Source organism: Salvelinus fontinalis, chromosome 33 (genome assembly GCF_029448725.1).
Source record: "Salvelinus fontinalis isolate EN_2023a chromosome 33, ASM2944872v1, whole genome shotgun sequence".
Classification (NCBI taxonomy): Eukaryota; Metazoa; Chordata; class Actinopteri; order Salmoniformes; family Salmonidae; genus Salvelinus; species Salvelinus fontinalis.
Genome location: NC_074697.1, coordinates 19,123,805 through 19,142,718, shown reverse-complemented (window position 1 = coordinate 19,142,718; position 18,914 = coordinate 19,123,805). Strand labels below are relative to the sequence as shown.

The window sequence follows — 18,914 nt, the reverse complement described above, 5'->3', positions numbered from 1 at the left end:
CGACAGCTATTACATTATCTCACTCTTTCTCTCTCTCTCTTTCTCCATCTCTCTCTCTCTCTCTCTTAACCAACAGTGCAGTTCAAAAAATGTTTTCCAAATAAACTAAAGTAAATAGTAACACAATAACATAACAGTAACGAGGCTATATACAGGGGCTACCGGTTAGTGAGTCAGTGTGCGGAGGTACAGGTTAGAGGTCATTTGTACATGTAGGTAGGGGTGAAGTGACTATGCATTGATAATAAACAGCGAGTAGCAGCAGTGTACAAAACAAATAGAGGGGGGTCCATGTAATAGTCTGGTGGCTATTTGATTAATTGTTCAGCAGTCTTATGGTTTGGGGGTAGAAGCTGTTAAGGATGCTTTTGGTCCTAGACTTGGTGCTCCGGTACCGGCAGCAGAGAAAACAGTCTATGACTTGGGTGACTGGAGTCTCTGACAATTTTGTGCGCTTTCCTCTGACACCGCCTATTATATAGGTCCTGGATTGCAGGAAGCTTGTCCTCAGTGATGTACTGGGCCGTACGCATGACCCTCTGTAGTGCCTTGCGGTCAAATGCCGAGCAGTTGACATACCAGGTGGTGATGCAACCAATCAGGATGCTCTCGATGGTGCAGCTGTAGAACTTTTTGAGGATCTGGGGACCCATGCCAAATCTTATCAGTCTCCTGAGGAGGAAAAGGTTTTGTCGTGCCCTCTTCACGACTGTCTTGGTGTGTTTTGACCATGATATAGCGTTGGTGATGTGGACACCAAGGAACTTGAAACTCTCGAACCGCTCCGCTACAGCCCCGGGCCTGTTCAGACCTTTTCCTGTCTTCCACGATCAGCTCCTTCGTCTTGCTCACATTGAGGGAGAGGTTGTTGTCCTGGAACCACACTGCCAGGTCTCTGACTTCCTCCCTATAGGCTGTCTCATCATTGTCGGTGATCAGGCCGACCACTGTTGTGTCGTCAGCAAACTTAATGATGGTGTTGGAGTCGTGTTTGGCCACAAAGTTGTGCGTGACACACCCCTGAGGGGCCCCAGTGTTGAGGATCAGCGTGGCAGATGTGTTGTTGCCTACCCTTACCACCCGGGGGCGGCCCATCAGGAAGTCCAGGATCCAGTTGCAGAGGGAGGTGTTTAGTACCATGGTCCTTAGGTCAGTGATGAGCTTTGTGGTCACTATGGGGTTGAACGCTGAGCTATAGTCAATGAACAGCATTCTCACATAGGTGTTCCTTTTGTCCAGGTGGGAAAGGGCAGTGTGGAGTGCGATTAAGATTGCGTCATCTGTGAATCTATTGGAGCGGTAGGTGAATTGGAGTGGGTCTATGGTATCCGGGAGGATGCTGTTGATGTGAGCCATGACCAGCCTTTCAAAGCTCTTCATGGCTACTGACGTGAGTGCTACGGGGCGGTACTCATTTAGGCAGGTTACCTTCGCTTCTTTGGGCACAGGGACTATGGTGGTCTGCTTGAAACATGTAGGTATTACAGACTCAGTCAGGGAGAGGTTGAAAATATCAGTGAAGACACTTGCCAGTTGGTCCGCCCATGCTTTGAGTACACGTCCTGGTAATCCATCTGGCCCCGCGGCTTTGTGAATGTTAACCTGTTTAAAGGTCTTGCTCACATCGGCTACCGAGAGCGTTATCACACAGTCATCCAGAACAGCTGGTGCTCTCGTGCATGCTTCAGTGTTGCTTGCCTCATTTCGCTCATCTAGTAGGCTCGCGTCACTGGGCAGCTCGCGTCTGGGTTTCCCTTTGTAGTCTGTAATAGTTTTCAAGCCCTGCCTCATCCTGCGAGCGTCAGAGCCGGTGTAGTAGGATTCAATCTTAATCCTGTATTAACGCTTTGCTTGTTTGATGGTTCGTCTGAGGGCATAGCGGGATTTCTTATAGGCGTCCAGATTAGTGTCCTGCTCTTTGAAAGCGGCAGCTGTAGCCTTTAGCTCAATGCGTATGTTGCCTGTAATCCATGGATTCTGGTTGGGATATGTACGTACTGTCACTGTGGGGACGACGCCGTCGATGCACTTATTGATGAAGCCGATGACTGAGGTGGTATACTCCTCAATGCCGTTGGATGAATCCTGGAACATATTCCAGTCTGTGCTAGCAAAACAGTCCTGTAGCGTAGCATCCGTGTCATCTGACCACTTCCGTATTGAGCGAGTCACTGGTTCTTCCTGCTTTAGGTGGTCTACATTTTTTTCCCTCTGGTTGCACATGTGACATCCTGGTAAAGATTTGGTAAAACTGATTTAAGTTTGCCTGCACTAATGTCCCCTGCCACTAGGAGCGCCGCTTCTGGGTGAGCATTTTCTTGTTTGCTTATGTTCTTATAGAGTTGGTTGAGTGCGGTCTTAGTGCCAGCATCGGTCTGTGGTGGTAAATAGACGGCTTTCAATAATATAGATGAGAACTCTCTTGGTAGATAGTGTGGTCTACAGCTTATCATAAGGTACTCTACCTCAGGCGAACAATACCTTGAGACTTCTTTAATATTAGACATCGCACACCAGCTGTTATTGACAAAAAGACACACCCCCCCACCCCTCGTCTTACCAGACGTAGCTTCTCTGTTCTGCCGGTTTCTTGAAAAACACTCCAGCTCTATATGATCTGTGTCGTTGTTCAGCCACGACTCGGTGAAACATAAGATATTACATTTCTTAGTGTCCCGTTGGTAGGATAATCGTAATCGTAGGTCACACATTTTATTTTCCAATGATTGCATGTTAGCAAGTAGAATTGATGGCAGTGGGAGTTGACTCGCTCTCCTACGGATTCTCAAAAGGCAGCCCGATCTGCGTCCTCTTTTCCTCCGTCTTTTCTTCACGCAAATGACAGGGATCTGGGCCTGTTCCGGGGAGAGCAGTATATCTTTCTCGTCGGACTCGTTAAAGGAAAATACTTCTTCCAGTTTGTGGTGAGTCATCCCAGTCCTGATGTCCAGAAGTTATTTTCGGTCATAAGAGACGGTAGCAGCAACATTATGTACAAAATAAGTAAAAAAATAAGTTACAAACAATGCAAAAAAAATAATTATAATTGGTTATGGTCATGTAAAACGTCAGCCATCTTAACATCTCTGTGTTGTATAAAAGTTAGTCAAATGGATGGATATCTACTCACACAGCCATGTCTGCCACTGCATGTATAATGTCCACTCTCAGAGAGACTTGTTTCGGAAGTGTGTTTGTGAAGTGTTTACAGTAGGATACATCTCTGCTCAGGATGTACTGAATGGCATTTGAGTCGTCGTAAGGGTGTGTGTGTGTGTGTGTGTGTGTGTGTGTGTGTGTGTGTGTGTGTGTGTGTGTGTGTGTGTGTGTGTGTGTGTGTGTGTGTGTTCCGTTAGAGTTCTTGTGGTTCTTAAAACATTTGTCACACAACACAGTATCCAGAACCGTGCCCTAGACGCTCAGTGTTGGACACAGTACACACTAATAGGTCTCATCATGCTAGGATGTGTCTTACAATCTTAAGTATGCCTGAAAGATTAACTAACTACACTTATCGTAAATATCTCACGAGTCACTCTGTTGTAATGCACGAGATCTAATGGAGGAGCAGAGAGTTCGAAGCTAACATGCTAACGATGTGTTGAGCAGTGGAGTGACATTCATTCTAAAGCGGAGTGTAGCGCTAATGTTCTGTGTGGGCTAGTCAGCATCACTTATGTCACAGCCAGGGTTTGAATATGGATGTTTGTTTACTGAAGGGAAACATCGGCCACTTAGAGAGCAGCCAAGTGAATGTGTAAGTCTGTTGGTTAATGAACACACGTCCACGACACGCTATGTACAGACACATACACACACACACACACACACACACACACACACACACACACACACACACACACACACACACACACACACACACACACACACACACACACACACACACACACACACACACACACACACTCACCAGAATGATTAAGGGCTAGTGCAGAGATCACGAGAGTTGTGGTTAAATAAATCACTCCATCCCTGGGCTGTAGAGATGGATCATATGTTACACGTGTTGAGTCTGGTCTGGATACACACAGAGCTGTTGGAGATGTGTGAACATTGACCAGAACATTGGCTTAGCTTTTGTTTGGGCTTTTACTATGTGATAGGCACTTAACAGTGTACGTATATAAAACAATGTGGTCTTAGGAGGTCCAATATGCGAACATTGACCACACATTCATGTTCGTTGTTGTAGACGTTAAATGGTTGACCACATCAGAGGATTGTCTGGTTTATAATAAATATTTGGAGGTCGACCACACTTCTTTGAATGGCTATTTCTATCTGACCGTTGGCTTTATGCATTTGTATGTAATATATTACAGACATGAGATTGTGAGTTTAGCCTAACTAAAATCCTATTTTCTTTGTGCATGGAAATAACCTAATGTTCATCCACCAACCTGTCCGCCCCTGTAGAAGTCGATATACATGTTGACTAGATGTTGATACTGAATTTAAACGACCTAGGTCTAAATCTATCCCTCTCTCCACCCATCTAGGTGTCATCTATACCACAGACACTCTGGACCGCGAGACCAAGGACTCCTATTGGCTGACTGTGTATGCCACAGACCACGGGGTAGTGCCCCAGTTCGCCATCATGGAGGTGTACATCCAGGTAGAGGACGTCAACGACAATGCCCCCCTGACCTCTGACCCTGTCTACCACCCCGTTGTCATGGAGAACTCCCCCAAGGACCTGTCTGTCATCCAGATCCAAGCCCAGGACCCGGACGCCACGGGAGGAGCAGAGAGACTGAGCTACAGGATAGCTAGTGGGAACCCACAGAACTTCTTCACCATCAATACCAGGACCGGTGAGTGGGGAGGGGGAGCTGGTGTGTGTAGAGTGTGGGGGGAGGGGGAGATGGTGTGTGTAGAGTGTGGGGGAGGGGGAGATGGTGTGTGTAGAGTGTGGGGGAGGAGGAGATGGTGTGTGTAGAGTGTGGGGGAGGGGGAGATGGTGTGTGTGGGGGGAGGGGGGGATGGTGTGTGTAGAGTGTGGGGGGAGATGGTGTGTGGGGGGAGGGGGGGGATGGTGTGTGTAGAGTGTGGGGGAGATGGTGTGTGTAGAGTGTGGGGGGAGGGGGGAATGGTGTGTGTAGAGTGTGGGGGGAGGGGGAGATGGTGTGTGTGTGTGAGGGGAGGTGGTGTGTGTAGAGTGTGGGGGGAGGGGGAGATGGTGTGTGTAGAGTGTGGAGGAGGGGGAGATGGTGTGTGGGGGAGGGGAGATGGTGTGTGTAGAGTGTGGGGGGAGGGGGGAATGGTGTGTGTAGAGTGTGGGGGGAGGGGGGAATGGTGTGTGTAGAGTGTGGGGGGAGGGGGGATGGTGTGTGTGTGGGGGGAGGTGGTGTGTGTAGAGTGTGGGGGGAGGGGGAGATGGTGTGTGTAGAGTGTGGGGGAGGGGGAGATGGTGTGTGGGGGGAGGGGAGATGGTGTGTGTAGAGTGTGGGGGAGGAGGAGATGGTGTGTGCAGAGTGTGGGGGAGGGGGAGATGGTGTGTGGGGGAGGGGGAGATGGTGTGTGGGGGGAGGGGGAGATGGTGTGTGTAGAGTGTGGGGGGAGGGGGAGGTGGTGTGTGTAGAGTGTGGGGGAGGGGGAGATGGTGTGTGTAGAGTGTGGTGGGAGGGGATGGTTGTGTATGTGTGTGAGAGCACAGAGACTGAGTTACAAGATAGCTAGCTACAGTTGTTCTTCACCATCAATACCACCATCAATGGTGATGGGTTTGTATGGAGTGTGTGTAGTAGTGTGTGAGGTGTGTGTGTGTGTGTGTGTGTGTGTGTGTGTGTGTGTGTGTGTGTGTGTGTGTGTGTGTGTGTGTGTGTGTGTGTGTGTGTGTGTGTGTGTGTGTGTGTGTGTGTGTGTGTGTGTGTGTGTGGCTGCCTTTCTGGCTGTTTGGGTGTCTCATCTGGTTAAATAGGGCTCTGCTGATGTTGGCTGGCCCTGCAGGACATGTCCTTGGCTGGGGGGCTGGTGTATCCTTGAAGTGTGTGTGTGTTTTCTCCCACCTGGCGGGGGGGGGGGGGGGGGGCTTTGGCTCTGCTTCAATTTTAATTAAAGGTTTTAATCTGTAAGTATGTGTCTATTGAATTCTTTGTGTGAATATGAATGTGTGTCTGCCTTTGTGTGTCTGATTGCTGATCAGACGTCTGTCTGTCTGTCTGTCTGTCTGTCTGTCTGTCTGTCTGTCTGTCCTCTTTTATGTTGCTAAGAGTATTCCTGGTAAATGTGTGTTTCAGGGTTTCCGTTTGGAAAATGTGGTGCTGGGCAACGTGACTGGGAAGATTTAAATTTACCCATTAGGGCGTCCACCCGCTGTGCTCAGAATGACATCACATGTAGATTATGGTAATGTTGTTAACAGAACATGTAGATTATGGTAATGTTGTTAACAGAACATGTAGATTATGGTAATGCATTTAACAGAACATGTAGATTATGGTAATGTTGTTAACAGAACATGTAGATTATGGTAATGTTGTTAACAGAACATGTAGATTATGGTAATGTTGTTAACAGAACATGTAGATTATGGTAATGTTGTTAACAGAACATGTAGATTATGGTAATGCTTTTAACAGAACATGTAGATTATGGTAATGTTGTTAACAGAACATTTAGATTATGGTAATGTTGTTAACAGAACATGTAGATTATGGTAATGTTGTTAACAGAACATTTAGATTATGGTAATGTTGTTAACAGAACATGTAGATTATGGTAATGTTGTTAACAGAACATGTAGATTATGGTAATGCTTTTAACAGAACATGTAGATTATGGTAAAGATGTTAACAGAACATGCAACTCATGTAATGAAGCAGCCAATAAAATGTAATTTTCAAACATTTGCAAAATGCCATTTACAGGAAAACACCATTCTGAACAGCTCACCAGGGAAAACACCATTCTAAACAGCTCACCAGAGAAAACACCATTCTAAACAGCTAACCAGGGAAAACACCAATCTAAACAGCTCACCAGGGAAAACACCATTCTAAACAGCTCACCAGAGAAAACACCATTCTAAACAGCTCACCAGGGAAAACACCATTCTAAACAGCTCACCAGGGAAAACACCATTCTTAACAGCTCACCAGGGAAAACACCATTCTAAACAGCTCACCAGGGAAAACACCATTCTAAACAGCTAACCAGGGAAAACACCATTCTAAACAGTGCACCAGGGAAAACACCATTCTAAACAGCTCACCAGAGAAAACACCATTCTAAACAGCTTACCAGGGAAAACACCATTCTAAACAGCTCACCAGGGAAAACACCATTCTAAACAGCTCACCAGGGAAAACACCATTCTAAACAGCTAACCAGGGAAAACACCATTCTAAACAGCTCACCAGAGAAAACACCATTCTAAACAGCTTACCAGGGAAAACACCATTCTAAACAGCTCACCAGAGAAAACACCATTCTAAACAGCTCACCAGAGAAAACACCATTCTAAACAGCTCACCAGAGAAAACACCATTCTAAACAGTGCACCAGGGAAAACACCATTCTAAACAGCTCACCAGAGAAAACACCATTCTAAACAGCTCACTTGAGAAAACACCATTCTAAACAGCTCACCAGAGAAAACACCATTCTAAACAGCTCACCAGGGAAAACACCATTCTAAACAGCTCACCAGAGAAAACACCATTCTAAACAGCTCACCAGAGAAAACACCATTCTAAACAGCTCACCAGAGAAAACACCATTCTAAACAGCTCACCAGAGAAAACACCATTCTAAACAGCTCACTTGAGAAAACACCATTCTAAACAGCTCACCAGAGAAAACACCATTCTAAACAGCTCACCAGGGAAAACACCATTCTAAACAGCTTACCAGGGAAAACACCATTCTAAACAGTGCACCAGGGAAAACACCATTCTAAACAGTATACTGGGGAAAACACCATTCTATACAGCTCACCAGGGAAAACACCATTCTAAACAGCTCACCAGGGAAAACACCATTCTATACAGCTCACCAGGGAAAACACCATTCTATACAGCTCACCAGGGAAAACACCATTCTAAACAGTGTACTGGGGAAAACACCATTCTATACAGCTCACCAGGGAAAACACCATTCTAAACAGCTAACCAGGGAAAACACCATTCTAAACAGTGCACCAGGGAAAACACCATTCTAAACAGCTCACCAGAGAAAACACCATTCTAAACAGCTTACCAGGGAAAACACCATTCTAAACAGCTCACCAGAGAAAACACCATTCTAAACAGCTTACCAGGGAAAACACCATTCTAAACAGCTCACCAGAGAAAACACCATTCTAAACAGCTCACCAGAGAAAACACCATTCTAAACAGTGCACCAGGGAAAACACCATTCTAAACAGCTCACCAGAGAAAACACCATTCTAAACAGCTCACTTGAGAAAACACCATTCTAAACAGCTCACCAGAGAAAACACCATTCTAAACAGCTCACCAGGGAAAACACCATTCTAAACAGCTCACCAGGGAAAACACCATTCTAAACAGCTCACCAGAGAAAACACCATTCTAAACAGCTCACCAGAGAAAACACCATTCTAAACAGCTCACCAGAGAAAACACCATTCTAAACAGCTCACCAGAGAAAACACCATTCTAAACAGCTCACTTGAGAAAACACCATTCTAAACAGCTCACCAGAGAAAACACCATTCTAAACAGCTCACCAGAGAAAACACCATTCTAAACAGCTTACCAGGGAAAACACCATTCTAAACAGTGCACCAGGGAAAACACCATTCTAAACAGTGCACCAGGGAAAACACCATTCTATACAGCTCACCAGGGAAAACACCATTCTAAACAGCTCACCAGGGAAAACACCATTCTATACAGCTCACCAGGGAAAACACCATTCTATACAGCTCACCAGGGAAAACACCATTCTAAACAGCTCACCAGGGAAAACACCATTCTATACAGCTCACCAGGGAAAACACCATTCTATACAGCTCACCAGGGAAAACACCATTCTAAACAGTGTACTGGGGAAAACACCATTCTATACAGCTCACCAGGGAAAACACCATTCTATACAGCTCACCAGGGAAAACACCATTCTAAACAGCTCACTTGAGAAAACACCATTCTAAACAGCTCACCAGAGAAAACACCATTCTAAACAGCTCACCAGGGAAAACACCATTCTAAACAGCTCACCAGAGAAAACACCATTCTAAACAGCTCACCAGAGAAAACACCATTCTAAACAGCTCACCAGAGAAAACACCATTCTAAACAGCTCACCAGAGAAAACACCATTCTAAACAGCTCACTTGAGAAAACACCATTCTAAACAGCTCACCAGAGAAAACACCATTCTAAACAGCTCACCAGGGAAAACACCATTCTAAACAGCTTACCAGGGAAAACACCATTCTAAACAGTGCACCAGGGAAAACACCATTCTAAACAGTATACTGGGGAAAACACCATTCTATACAGCTCACCAGGGAAAACACCATTCTAAACAGCTCACCAGGGAAAACACCATTCTATACAGCTCACCAGGGAAAACACCATTCTAAACAGCTCACCAGGGAAAACACCATTCTATACAGCTCACCAGGGAAAACACCATTCTATACAGCTCACCAGGGAAAACACCATTCTAAACAGTGTACTGGGGAAAACACCATTCTATACAGCTCACCAGGGAAAACACCATTCTAAACAGCTAACCAGGGAAAACACCATTCTAAACAGTGCACCAGGGAAAACACCATTCTAAACAGCTCACCAGAGAAAACACCATTCTAAACAGCTTACCAGGGAAAACACCATTCTAAACAGCTCACCAGAGAAAACACCATTCTAAACAGCTTACCAGGGAAAACACCATTCTAAACAGCTCACCAGAGAAAACACCATTCTAAACAGCTCACCAGAGAAAACACCATTCTAAACAGTGCACCAGGGAAAACACCATTCTAAACAGCTCACCAGAGAAAACACCATTCTAAACAGCTCACTTGAGAAAACACCATTCTAAACAGCTCACCAGAGAAAACACCATTCTAAACAGCTCACCAGAGAAAACACCATTCTAAACAGCTCACCAGGGAAAACACCATTCTAAACAGCTCACCAGAGAAAACACCATTCTAAACAGCTCACCAGAGAAAACACCATTCTAAACAGCTCACCAGAGAAAACACCATTCTAAACAGCTCACCAGAGAAAACACCATTCTAAACAGCTCACTTGAGAAAACACCATTCTAAACAGCTCACCAGAGAAAACACCATTCTAAACAGCTCACCAGAGAAAACACCATTCTAAACAGCTTACCAGGGAAAACACCATTCTAAACAGTGCACCAGGGAAAACACCATTCTAAACAGTGCACCAGGGAAAACACCATTCTATACAGCTCACCAGGGAAAACACCATTCTAAACAGCTCACCAGGGAAAACACCATTCTATACAGCTCACCAGGGAAAACACCATTCTATACAGCTCACCAGGGAAAACACCATTCTATACAGCTCACCAGGGAAAACACCATTCTAAACAGCTCACCAGGGAAAACACCATTCTATACAGCTCACCAGGGAAAACACCATTCTATACAGCTCACCGGGGAAAACACCATTCTAAACAGTGTACTGGGGAAAACACCATTCTATACAGCTCACCAGGGAAAACACCATTCTATACAGCTCACCAGGGAAAACACCATTCTAAACAGCTACCAGGGAAAACACCAGTGTTGTAGTACTCGAGACCAGTCTTGTCTCGGTGTTGGATACATTTGTATTGGGTTTTGACTTGGTCTCGCCCAGTGAGAACTCAACATTATTTCCAGAGACCAGCCGAGTCCACCAGAGTAAAAAACTCATAATTATCAGCTTCCATTCAGTCAGTGCATAAAACCACTTCGCCAGGCTGAATATTTTTGAAACATGAATACAGTATCTTAGCAGCCTTTACATCTACTATAGACATGTTAGAGCAGTGGATAACAATTTAATGGATTTAGGCCTTCAGTGTGTGACAGGATTGTGATTCTGAAAGGACAGCAACTGTAATACCAGCACACTTGAGTAGAGGAATGCACTTCCTGTAGAACACAAAGGGCCAGTAGTGGAGGGTAGACGCAGGTATAAACCATACATCTACTTTTTCTTCAGTGGGCATTGCTTATACTCACTTCTTAACCCCCATGTTGCGTATCAAAGTAGTGTAGTGGAGGTATTCGATTTATCAATGATATAGTACAATAGAGAAATCATGCACAAAGTAGCCTACACAATCGCAAAGTCCCTGAAATATGTTGATCTGCACACAGCCTAGTTTCAGAGGAATATCATCTGCAGGCAGCAAGTGTGCAGCTCTCAACTGGTTTAAGCATGGAGCAGCTCACAGAAGAATGACATCGGTAGCCAGTAGGGATGGAAAGACGTTCAACTTACAATATCTACCAGTAAATGCTAACTAAGGCAACAATGGGTATGCAAACTAGGTATTGAAAAGGTTTCAAATCAAATCAAATGTTTTGGTCACATACACATGGTTAGCAGATGTTATTGCGAGTGTTGCGAAATGCTTGTGCTTCTAGTTCCAACAGTGCAGAAATATCTAACATGTAATCTAACAATTCCACAACAACTACCTAATACGCACATATCTAAGTAAAGGAATGAAATAAGAATATATACATATAAATATATGGATGAGCAACGACAGAGTGGCATAGGCAAGATGCAATAGATGGTATACATTACTGTATATGTAAACATTATTAAAGTGCCATTATTAAAGTAACTAGTGATCCATTTATTATAGCCTCTCTGTGTTAGTGATGGCTGTTTAACAGTCTGATGGCCTTGAGATAGAAGCTGTTTTTCAGTCTCTCGGTCCCTGCTTTGATGCACCTGTACTGACCTCGCCTTCTGGATGACAGCGGGGTGAACAGGCAGTGGCTCGGGTGGTTGTTGTCCTTGATAATTTTTTGGGCCTTCCTGTGACATCGGGTGGTGTAGGTGTCCTGGACGGCAGGTAGTTTGCCCCCGGTGATGTGTTGTGTACCATCCTTTGGAGAGCCTTGCGGTTGAGGGCGGTGCAGTTGCTGTACCAGGCAGTGATATAGCCCTACATGATGCTGTCAATTGTTCATCTGTAAAAGTTTGTCAGGGTTTTGGGTGACAAGACAAATGTCTTCAGCCTCCTGATGTTGAAAAGGTGCTGTTGTGCCTTCTTCACAACACTGTCTGTGTGGGTGGACCATTTCAGTTTGTCCATGATGTGTACGCCGAGGAACTTAAAACTTTTCACCTTCTCCACTGCTGTCCCGTCGATGTGGATAGGGGGGTGCTCCCTCTCCTGAAGTCCACGATCATCTCCTTTGTTTTGTTGATGTTGAGTGAGATGTTGTTTTCCTGATACCACACTCTGAGTGCCCTCAATCTCCCTGTAGGCTGTCTAGTCGTTCTTGGTAATCAAGCCTACTACTGTTGTGTCGTCTGCAAACTTGATGATTGAGTTGGAGGCGTGCATGGCCACACAGTCATGGGTGAACAGGGAGTACAGGAGGGGGCTGAGCACACACTCTTGTGGGGCCCCAGTGTTGAGGATCAGCGAAGTGGTGATGGTGTTGATTTGCCAAAATTACAATCATGGTCTTAAATTGGATTCGGGTCTCGCCCCCCCCTTCGAGCTCAGTCTTGATTCGGTCTCGCCCCCCCCCCCCTCTGGTCTTGGTCTTGACTCGGTCTCGCCCCCCCCTTCGGTCTCGGTCTTGACTCGGTCTCACCCCCCCTCTGGTCTCGGTCTTGACTCGGTCTCGGCCCCCCCCTCTGGTCTAGGTCTTGACTCGGTCTCGCCCCCCCATCTGGTATCGGTCTTGACTCGGTCTCGACCCCCCCCTCTGGTCTCGGTCTTGACTCGGTCTCGGTCTTGACTCGGTCTCGCCCCCCTCTGGTCTCGGTCTTGACTCGGTCTCGGTCTTGACTCGGTCTCGGTCTTGACTCGGTCTCGGTCTTGACTCGGTCTCGCCCCCCTCTGGTCTCGGTCTTGACTCGGTCTCGGTCTTGACTCGGTCTCGACCCCCCCCTCTGGTCTCGGTCTTGACTCGGTCTCGGTCTTGACTCGGTCCCGCCCCCCTCTGGTCTCGGTCTTGACTCGGTCTCGCCCCCCCATCTGGTATCGGTCTTGACTCGGTCTCGACCCCCCCCTCAGGTCTCGGTCTTGACTCGGTCTCGGTCTTGACTCAGTCTCGCCCCCCTCTGGTCTCGGTCTAGACTCGGTCTCGCCCCCCCCCATCTGGTCTCGGTCTTGACTCGGTCTCGCCCCCCCCCTCTGGTCTCGGTCTTGACTCGGTCTTGCCCCCCCTCTGGTCTTGGTCATGACTCGGTCTCGCCCCCCTCTTGTCTCGCTCTTGATTCAGTCTCGCCCCCTCTGGTCTCGGTCTTGACTCGGTTCTCGCCCCCCCATCTGGTATCGGTCTTGACTCGGTCTCGGTCTTGGTCTTGACTCGGTCTCGCCCCCCTCTGGTCTCGGTCTAGACTCGGTCTCGCCCCCCCCCATCTGGTCTCGGTCTTGACTCGGTCTCGCCCCCCCCTCTGGTCTCGGTCTTGACTCGGTCTTGCCCCCCCTCTGGTCTTGGTCATGACTCGGTCTCGCCCCCCTCTTGTCTCGCTCTTGACTCAGTCTCGCCCCCTCTGGTCCCGGTCTTGACTCACTCTCGCCCCCTCTGGTCTCGGTCTTGACTCGGTTTCGCCTCCCCTTTGGTTTCGGTCTTGACTCGGTCCCTCGGTCCCTCCCCCCCCCTCTAGTCTCGGTCTTGACTTAGTCTCGCCCCCTTTGGTCTCGGTCTTGACTCGGTTTCGCCTCCCCTTTGGTTTCGGTCTTGACTCGGTCTCCCCCCCCTCTGGTCTCGGTCTTGACTCAGTCTCGCCCCCTCTAGTCTCGGTCTTGACTCAGTCTCGCCCCCTCTGGTCTCGGTCTTGACTCAGTCTCGCCCCCTCTAGTCTCGGTCTTGACTCAGTCTCGCCCCCCTCTGGTCTCGGTCTTGACTCGGTCTCGCCCCTCCTCTGGTCTCGGTCTTGACTCGGTCTCGGTCTTGACTCGGTCTCGGTCTTGACTCGGTCTCGGTCTTGACTCGGTCTCGCCCCCCTCTGGTCTTGGTCTTGACTCGGTCTCGGTCTTGACTCGGTCTCGACCCCCCCCTCTGGTCTCGGTCTTGACTCGGTCTCGGTCTTGACTCGGTCTCGCCCCCCTCTGGTCACGGTCTTGACTCGGTCTCGCCCCCCCCATCTGGTATCGGTCTTGACTCGGTCTCGACCCCCCCCCCTCTGGTCTCGGTCTAGACTCGGTCTCGCCCCCCCCCCCCCCATCTGGTCTCGGTCTTGACTCGGTCTCGCCCCCCCCCCTCTGGTCTCGGTCTTGACTCGGTCTTTCCCCCCCTCTGGTCTTGGTCATGACTCGGTCTCGCCCCCCTCTTTTCTCGGTCTTGACTCAGTCTCGCCCCCTCTGGTCTCGGTCTTGACTCGGTTTCGCCTCCCCTTTGGTTTCGGTCTTGACTCGGTCTCCCCCCCCCCCTCTAGTCTCGGTCTTGACTTAGTCTCGCCCCCTTTGGTCTCGGTCTTGACTCAGTCTCGCCCCCTCTGGTCTCGGTCTTGACTCGGTTTCGCCTCCCCTTTGGTTTCGGTCTTGACTCGGTCCCTCCCCCCCCCCCTCTAGTCTCGGTCTTGACTTAGTCTCACCCCCTTTGGTCTCGGTCTTGACTCGGTTTCGCCTCCCCTTTGGTTTCGGTCTTGACTCGGTCTCCCCCCCCCTCTGGTCTCGGTCTTGACTCAGTCTCGCCCCCTCTAGTCTCGGTCTTGACTCAGTCTCGCCCCCTCTGGTCTCGGTCTTGACTCAGTCTCGCCCCCTCTAGTCTCGGTCTTGACTCAGTCTCGCCCCCCTCTGGTCTCGGTCTTGACTCAGTCTCGCCCCCCCTCTGGTCTCGGTCTTGACTCGGTCTCGGTCTTGACTCGGTCTCGGTCTTGACTCGGTCTCGGTCTTGACTCGGTCTCGGTCTTGACTCGGTCTCGACCCCCCCCTCTGGTCTCGGTCTTGACTCGGTCTCGGTCTTGACTCGGTCTCGCCCCCCTCTGGTCTCGGTCTTGACTCGGTCTCGCCCCCCCATCTGGTATCGGTCTTGACTCGGTCTCGACCCCCCCCTCTGGTCTCGGTCTAGACTCGGTCTCGCCCCCCCCCCCATCTGGTCTCGGTCTTGACTCGGTCTCGCCCCCCCCCCTCTGGTCTCGGTCTTGACTCGGTCTTGCCCCCCCTCTGGTCTTGGTTATGACTCGGTCTCGCCCCCCTCTTTTCTCGGTCTTGACTCAGTCTCGCCCCCTCTGGTCTCGGTCTTGACTCGGTTTCGCCCCCCCCATCTGGTATCGGTCTTGACTCGGTCTCGACCCCCCCCTCTGGTCTCGGTCTAGACTCGGTCTCGCCCCCCCCCCCCCCCCCATCTGGTCTCGGTCTTGACTCGGTCTCGCCCCCCCCCCTCTGGTCTCGGTCTTGACTCGGTCTTGCCCCCCCTCTGGTCTTGGTCATGACTCGGTCTCGCCCCCCTCTTGTCTCGGTCTTGACTCAGTCTCGCCCCCTCTGGTCTCGGTCTTGACTCGGTTTCGCCTCCCCTTTGGTTTCGGTCTTGACTCGGTCTCCCCCCCCCCCCCCTCTAGTCTCGGTCTTGACTCAGTCTCGCCCCGCCCCCCCCTCTAGTCTCGGTCTTGACTCAGTCTCGCCCCGCCCCCCCCTCTAGTCTCGGTCTTGACTCAGTCTCGCCCCCTCTGGTCTCGGTCTTGACTCAGTCTCGCCCCCTCTGGTCTCGGTCTTGACTCAGTCTCGCCCCCTTTGGTCTCGATCTTGACTCAGTCTCGCCCCCTTTGGTCTCGGTCTTGACTCAGTCTCGCCCCCTCTGGTCTCGGTCTTGACTCAGTCTCGCCCCCTCTGGTCTCGGTCTTGACTAAGTCTCGCCCCCTTTGGTCTCGGTCTTGACTCAGTCTCGCCCCCTTTGGTCTCGGTCTTGACTCAGTCTCGCCCCCTCTAGTCTCGGTCTTGACTCAGTCCCGCCCCTCTGGTCTCGGTCTTGACTCAGTCTCGCCCCCTCTGGTCTCGGTCTTGACTCAGTCTCGCCCCCTCTAGTCTCGGTCTTGACTTGGTTTCTACCCCCCCCCCTTGTCTCGGTCCTGACACGGTCTCGCCTCCCCCTCTTGTATCGGTCTTGGCTCGGTCCCGCTCCCCCCTCTTGTATCAGTCTTGACTCGGTCTCGCCCCCCCCCTCTTGTCTTGGTCATGACTTGGACTCTCCCCCTACTTGTCTCGGTCTTGACTCGGTCTCGCACCCCATCTTGTCTTGGTCTTGACTCGGACTCAATTTTCTCCGGTCTTGGTCTTGAATCGGTCTCGCTTTAGGTGGTCTCGAACACAACACTGGACAACACCATTCTCAACAGCCCACTTGATGTGAGCAGTTCCACATGTGACAGAGATTCAAATCTCTGAGACGTAGAAAGAGGGGAAATCTAAAGATGCAACTTCTAGGATGGGATGCTAATATGACTAGGATTGTGCCTTTGGCTTCTGGACAACAAGGAAAGTTGATTTGAAAACCAATAGAACAGGAGATAAATGCTGCTTTCAATTGCATATGAGGAAGTCTTTATAAAATATTGAACTCCACTTTTCAATGGTATGATTTTGCCTAGGCTATTTTGAAGCAAGGTAAGACATGCCTAATAATATGAAGTAAAACGTTCAGGTTTAAAAACATTAAGTATCAGTTTTCAAAATAGATACTGCACTCTGCTCACCTTTCAAATTGCTGTGTGACACGCCTATGCTGCACATCAATGGCGAATGGGAGGCGTGCTTCAAAATAATAGCTCTTTTTAGCACAAACCATGGTGTGTGTGTGTGTCGGAGCATCAGACTGATAAGATGTGTGTAGCCGAGAGGCAGCAGATCCCAATTTAGAGCCCTGACAGGATGAAACACAGCCTCAGAGAAACGGCAGCAGAACATCTGAGAACCAGGAACATCCACTTGGACAAACACACGCACGCACGCACGCACGCACGCACGCACGTACGCACACACAGGTAGGGAGGGAGGCAGGTAGGAAGGGAGGCAGTTCCCCGAGGGGGAATAGGTTTTGTTGTGCCCTCTTCACGACTGTCTTTGGTGTGCTTGGCCCATGTTAGTTTGTTGGTGATGTGGACACCAAGGAAATTGAAGCTCTCAACCTGCTCCACTGCAGCCCCGTCGATGAGAATGGGGGCGTGCTCGGTCCTCTTTTTCCTGTAGTCCACAATCATCTTTTTTGTCTTGATCACATTGATCACACGTTGTTGTCCTGGCACCACACTGCCAGGTCTCTGACCTCCTCCCTATAGGCTGTCTCGTTGTTGTCGATGATCAGGCCTACCACTGTTGTGTCATCAACACATTTAATGATGGTGTTGGAGTCGTGCCTGGCCGTGCAGTCATGAGTGAACAGGGAGTACAGGAGGGGACTGAGCACGCACTTTGTTTATTGATGAGCTTTGAGGGCACTATGGTGTTGAACGCTGAGCTGTAGTCAATGAATAGCATTCTCACATAGGTGTTCCTTTTGTCCAGGTGTTCCTTTTGTCCTCTCCTTGTCTCCATCCCTCTCACTGTCTCCCTCCCTCTCCTTGTCTCCCTCCCTCTCCTTGTCTCCCTCCCTTTCACTTTCTCCCTCCCTCTCCTTGTCTCCCTCTCTCTCCTTGTCTCCCTCCCTTTCACTTTCTCCCTCCCTCTCACTGCCTCCCTCCCTCCCTATCCTTACTTCCCTCCCTCCCACTGCCTCCCACTCCTTATCTCCCTCCTTCTCACTGGCTCCCTCCCTGTTACTGGCTCCCTCCCTTTCTCATTTTGACTCCCTCCCTCCCTGTTACTGTCTCCCTCCCTCCCTGTTACTGTCTCCCTCCCTCCCTGTTACTGTCTCCCTCCCTCCCTGTTACTGTCTCCCTCCATCCCTGTTACTGTCTCCCTCCCTCCCTGTTACTGTCTCCCTCCCTCCCTACCTGTTACTGTCTCCCTCCATACCTGTTACTGTCTCCCTCCCTCCCTGTTACTGTCTCCCTCCCTGTTACTACCTCCCTCCCTACCTGTTACTGTCTCCCTCCATCCCTGTTACTGTCTCCCTCCCTACCTGTTACTGTCTCCCTCCATCCCTGTTACTGTCTCCCTCCATCCCTGTTACTGTCTCCCTCCATCCCTGTTACTGTCTCCCTCCCTCCCTCCCTGTTACTGTCTCCCTCCCTGTTACTGTCTCCCTCCCTCCCTACCTGTTACTGTCTCCCTCCATCCCTGTTAGTGTCTCCCTCCCTCCCTGTTACTGTCTCCCTCCATCCCTGTTACTGTCTCCCTCCATCCCTGTTACTGTCTCCCTCCATCCCTGTTACTGTCTCCCTCCATCCCTGTTACTGTCTACCTCCATCCCTGTTACTGTCTCCCTCCATCCCTGTTACTGTCTCACTTCATCCCTGTTACTGTCTCACTCCATCCCTGTTACTGTCTCCCTCCATCCCTGTTACTGTCTCCCTCCATCCCTGTTACTGTCTCCCTACCTCCCTGTTACTGTCTCCCTCCATCCCTGTTACTGTCTCCCTCCATCCCTGTTACTGTCTCCCTCCATCCCTATTACTGTCTCCCTCCATCCCTGTTACTGTCTCCCTCCATCCCTGTTACTGTCTCCCTCCATCCCTGTTACTGTCTCTCTCCATCCCTGTTACTATTTCCCTCCATCCCTGTTACTGTCTCCCTCCATCCCTGTTATTGTCTCCCTCCATCCCTGTTACTGTCTCCCTCCATCCCTGTTACTGTCTCCCTCCCTCCCTGTTACTGTC

At 49.5% G+C, this 18,914-nt stretch overlaps 1 protein-coding gene across 8 annotated transcripts in view; it reads left to right on the top strand.

Moving 5' to 3' along the window:
• Positions 1-18,914, top strand: part of LOC129831784 (protocadherin Fat 3-like) — a 393,104-nt gene that overhangs the window by 209,148 nt on the left and 165,042 nt on the right. For 7 of the 8 annotated variants that reach the window (XM_055895235.1, XM_055895232.1, XM_055895234.1 and 4 more), the window contains one exon: positions 4,521-4,838. In XM_055895235.1, the coding sequence (XP_055751210.1) occupies positions 4,521-4,838 (318 nt within the window). Of the gene's footprint in view, positions 1-4,520; positions 4,839-6,263; positions 6,871-18,914 lie in introns of those variants that run through there. The other variant, XM_055895237.1, reaches the window with a different exon arrangement.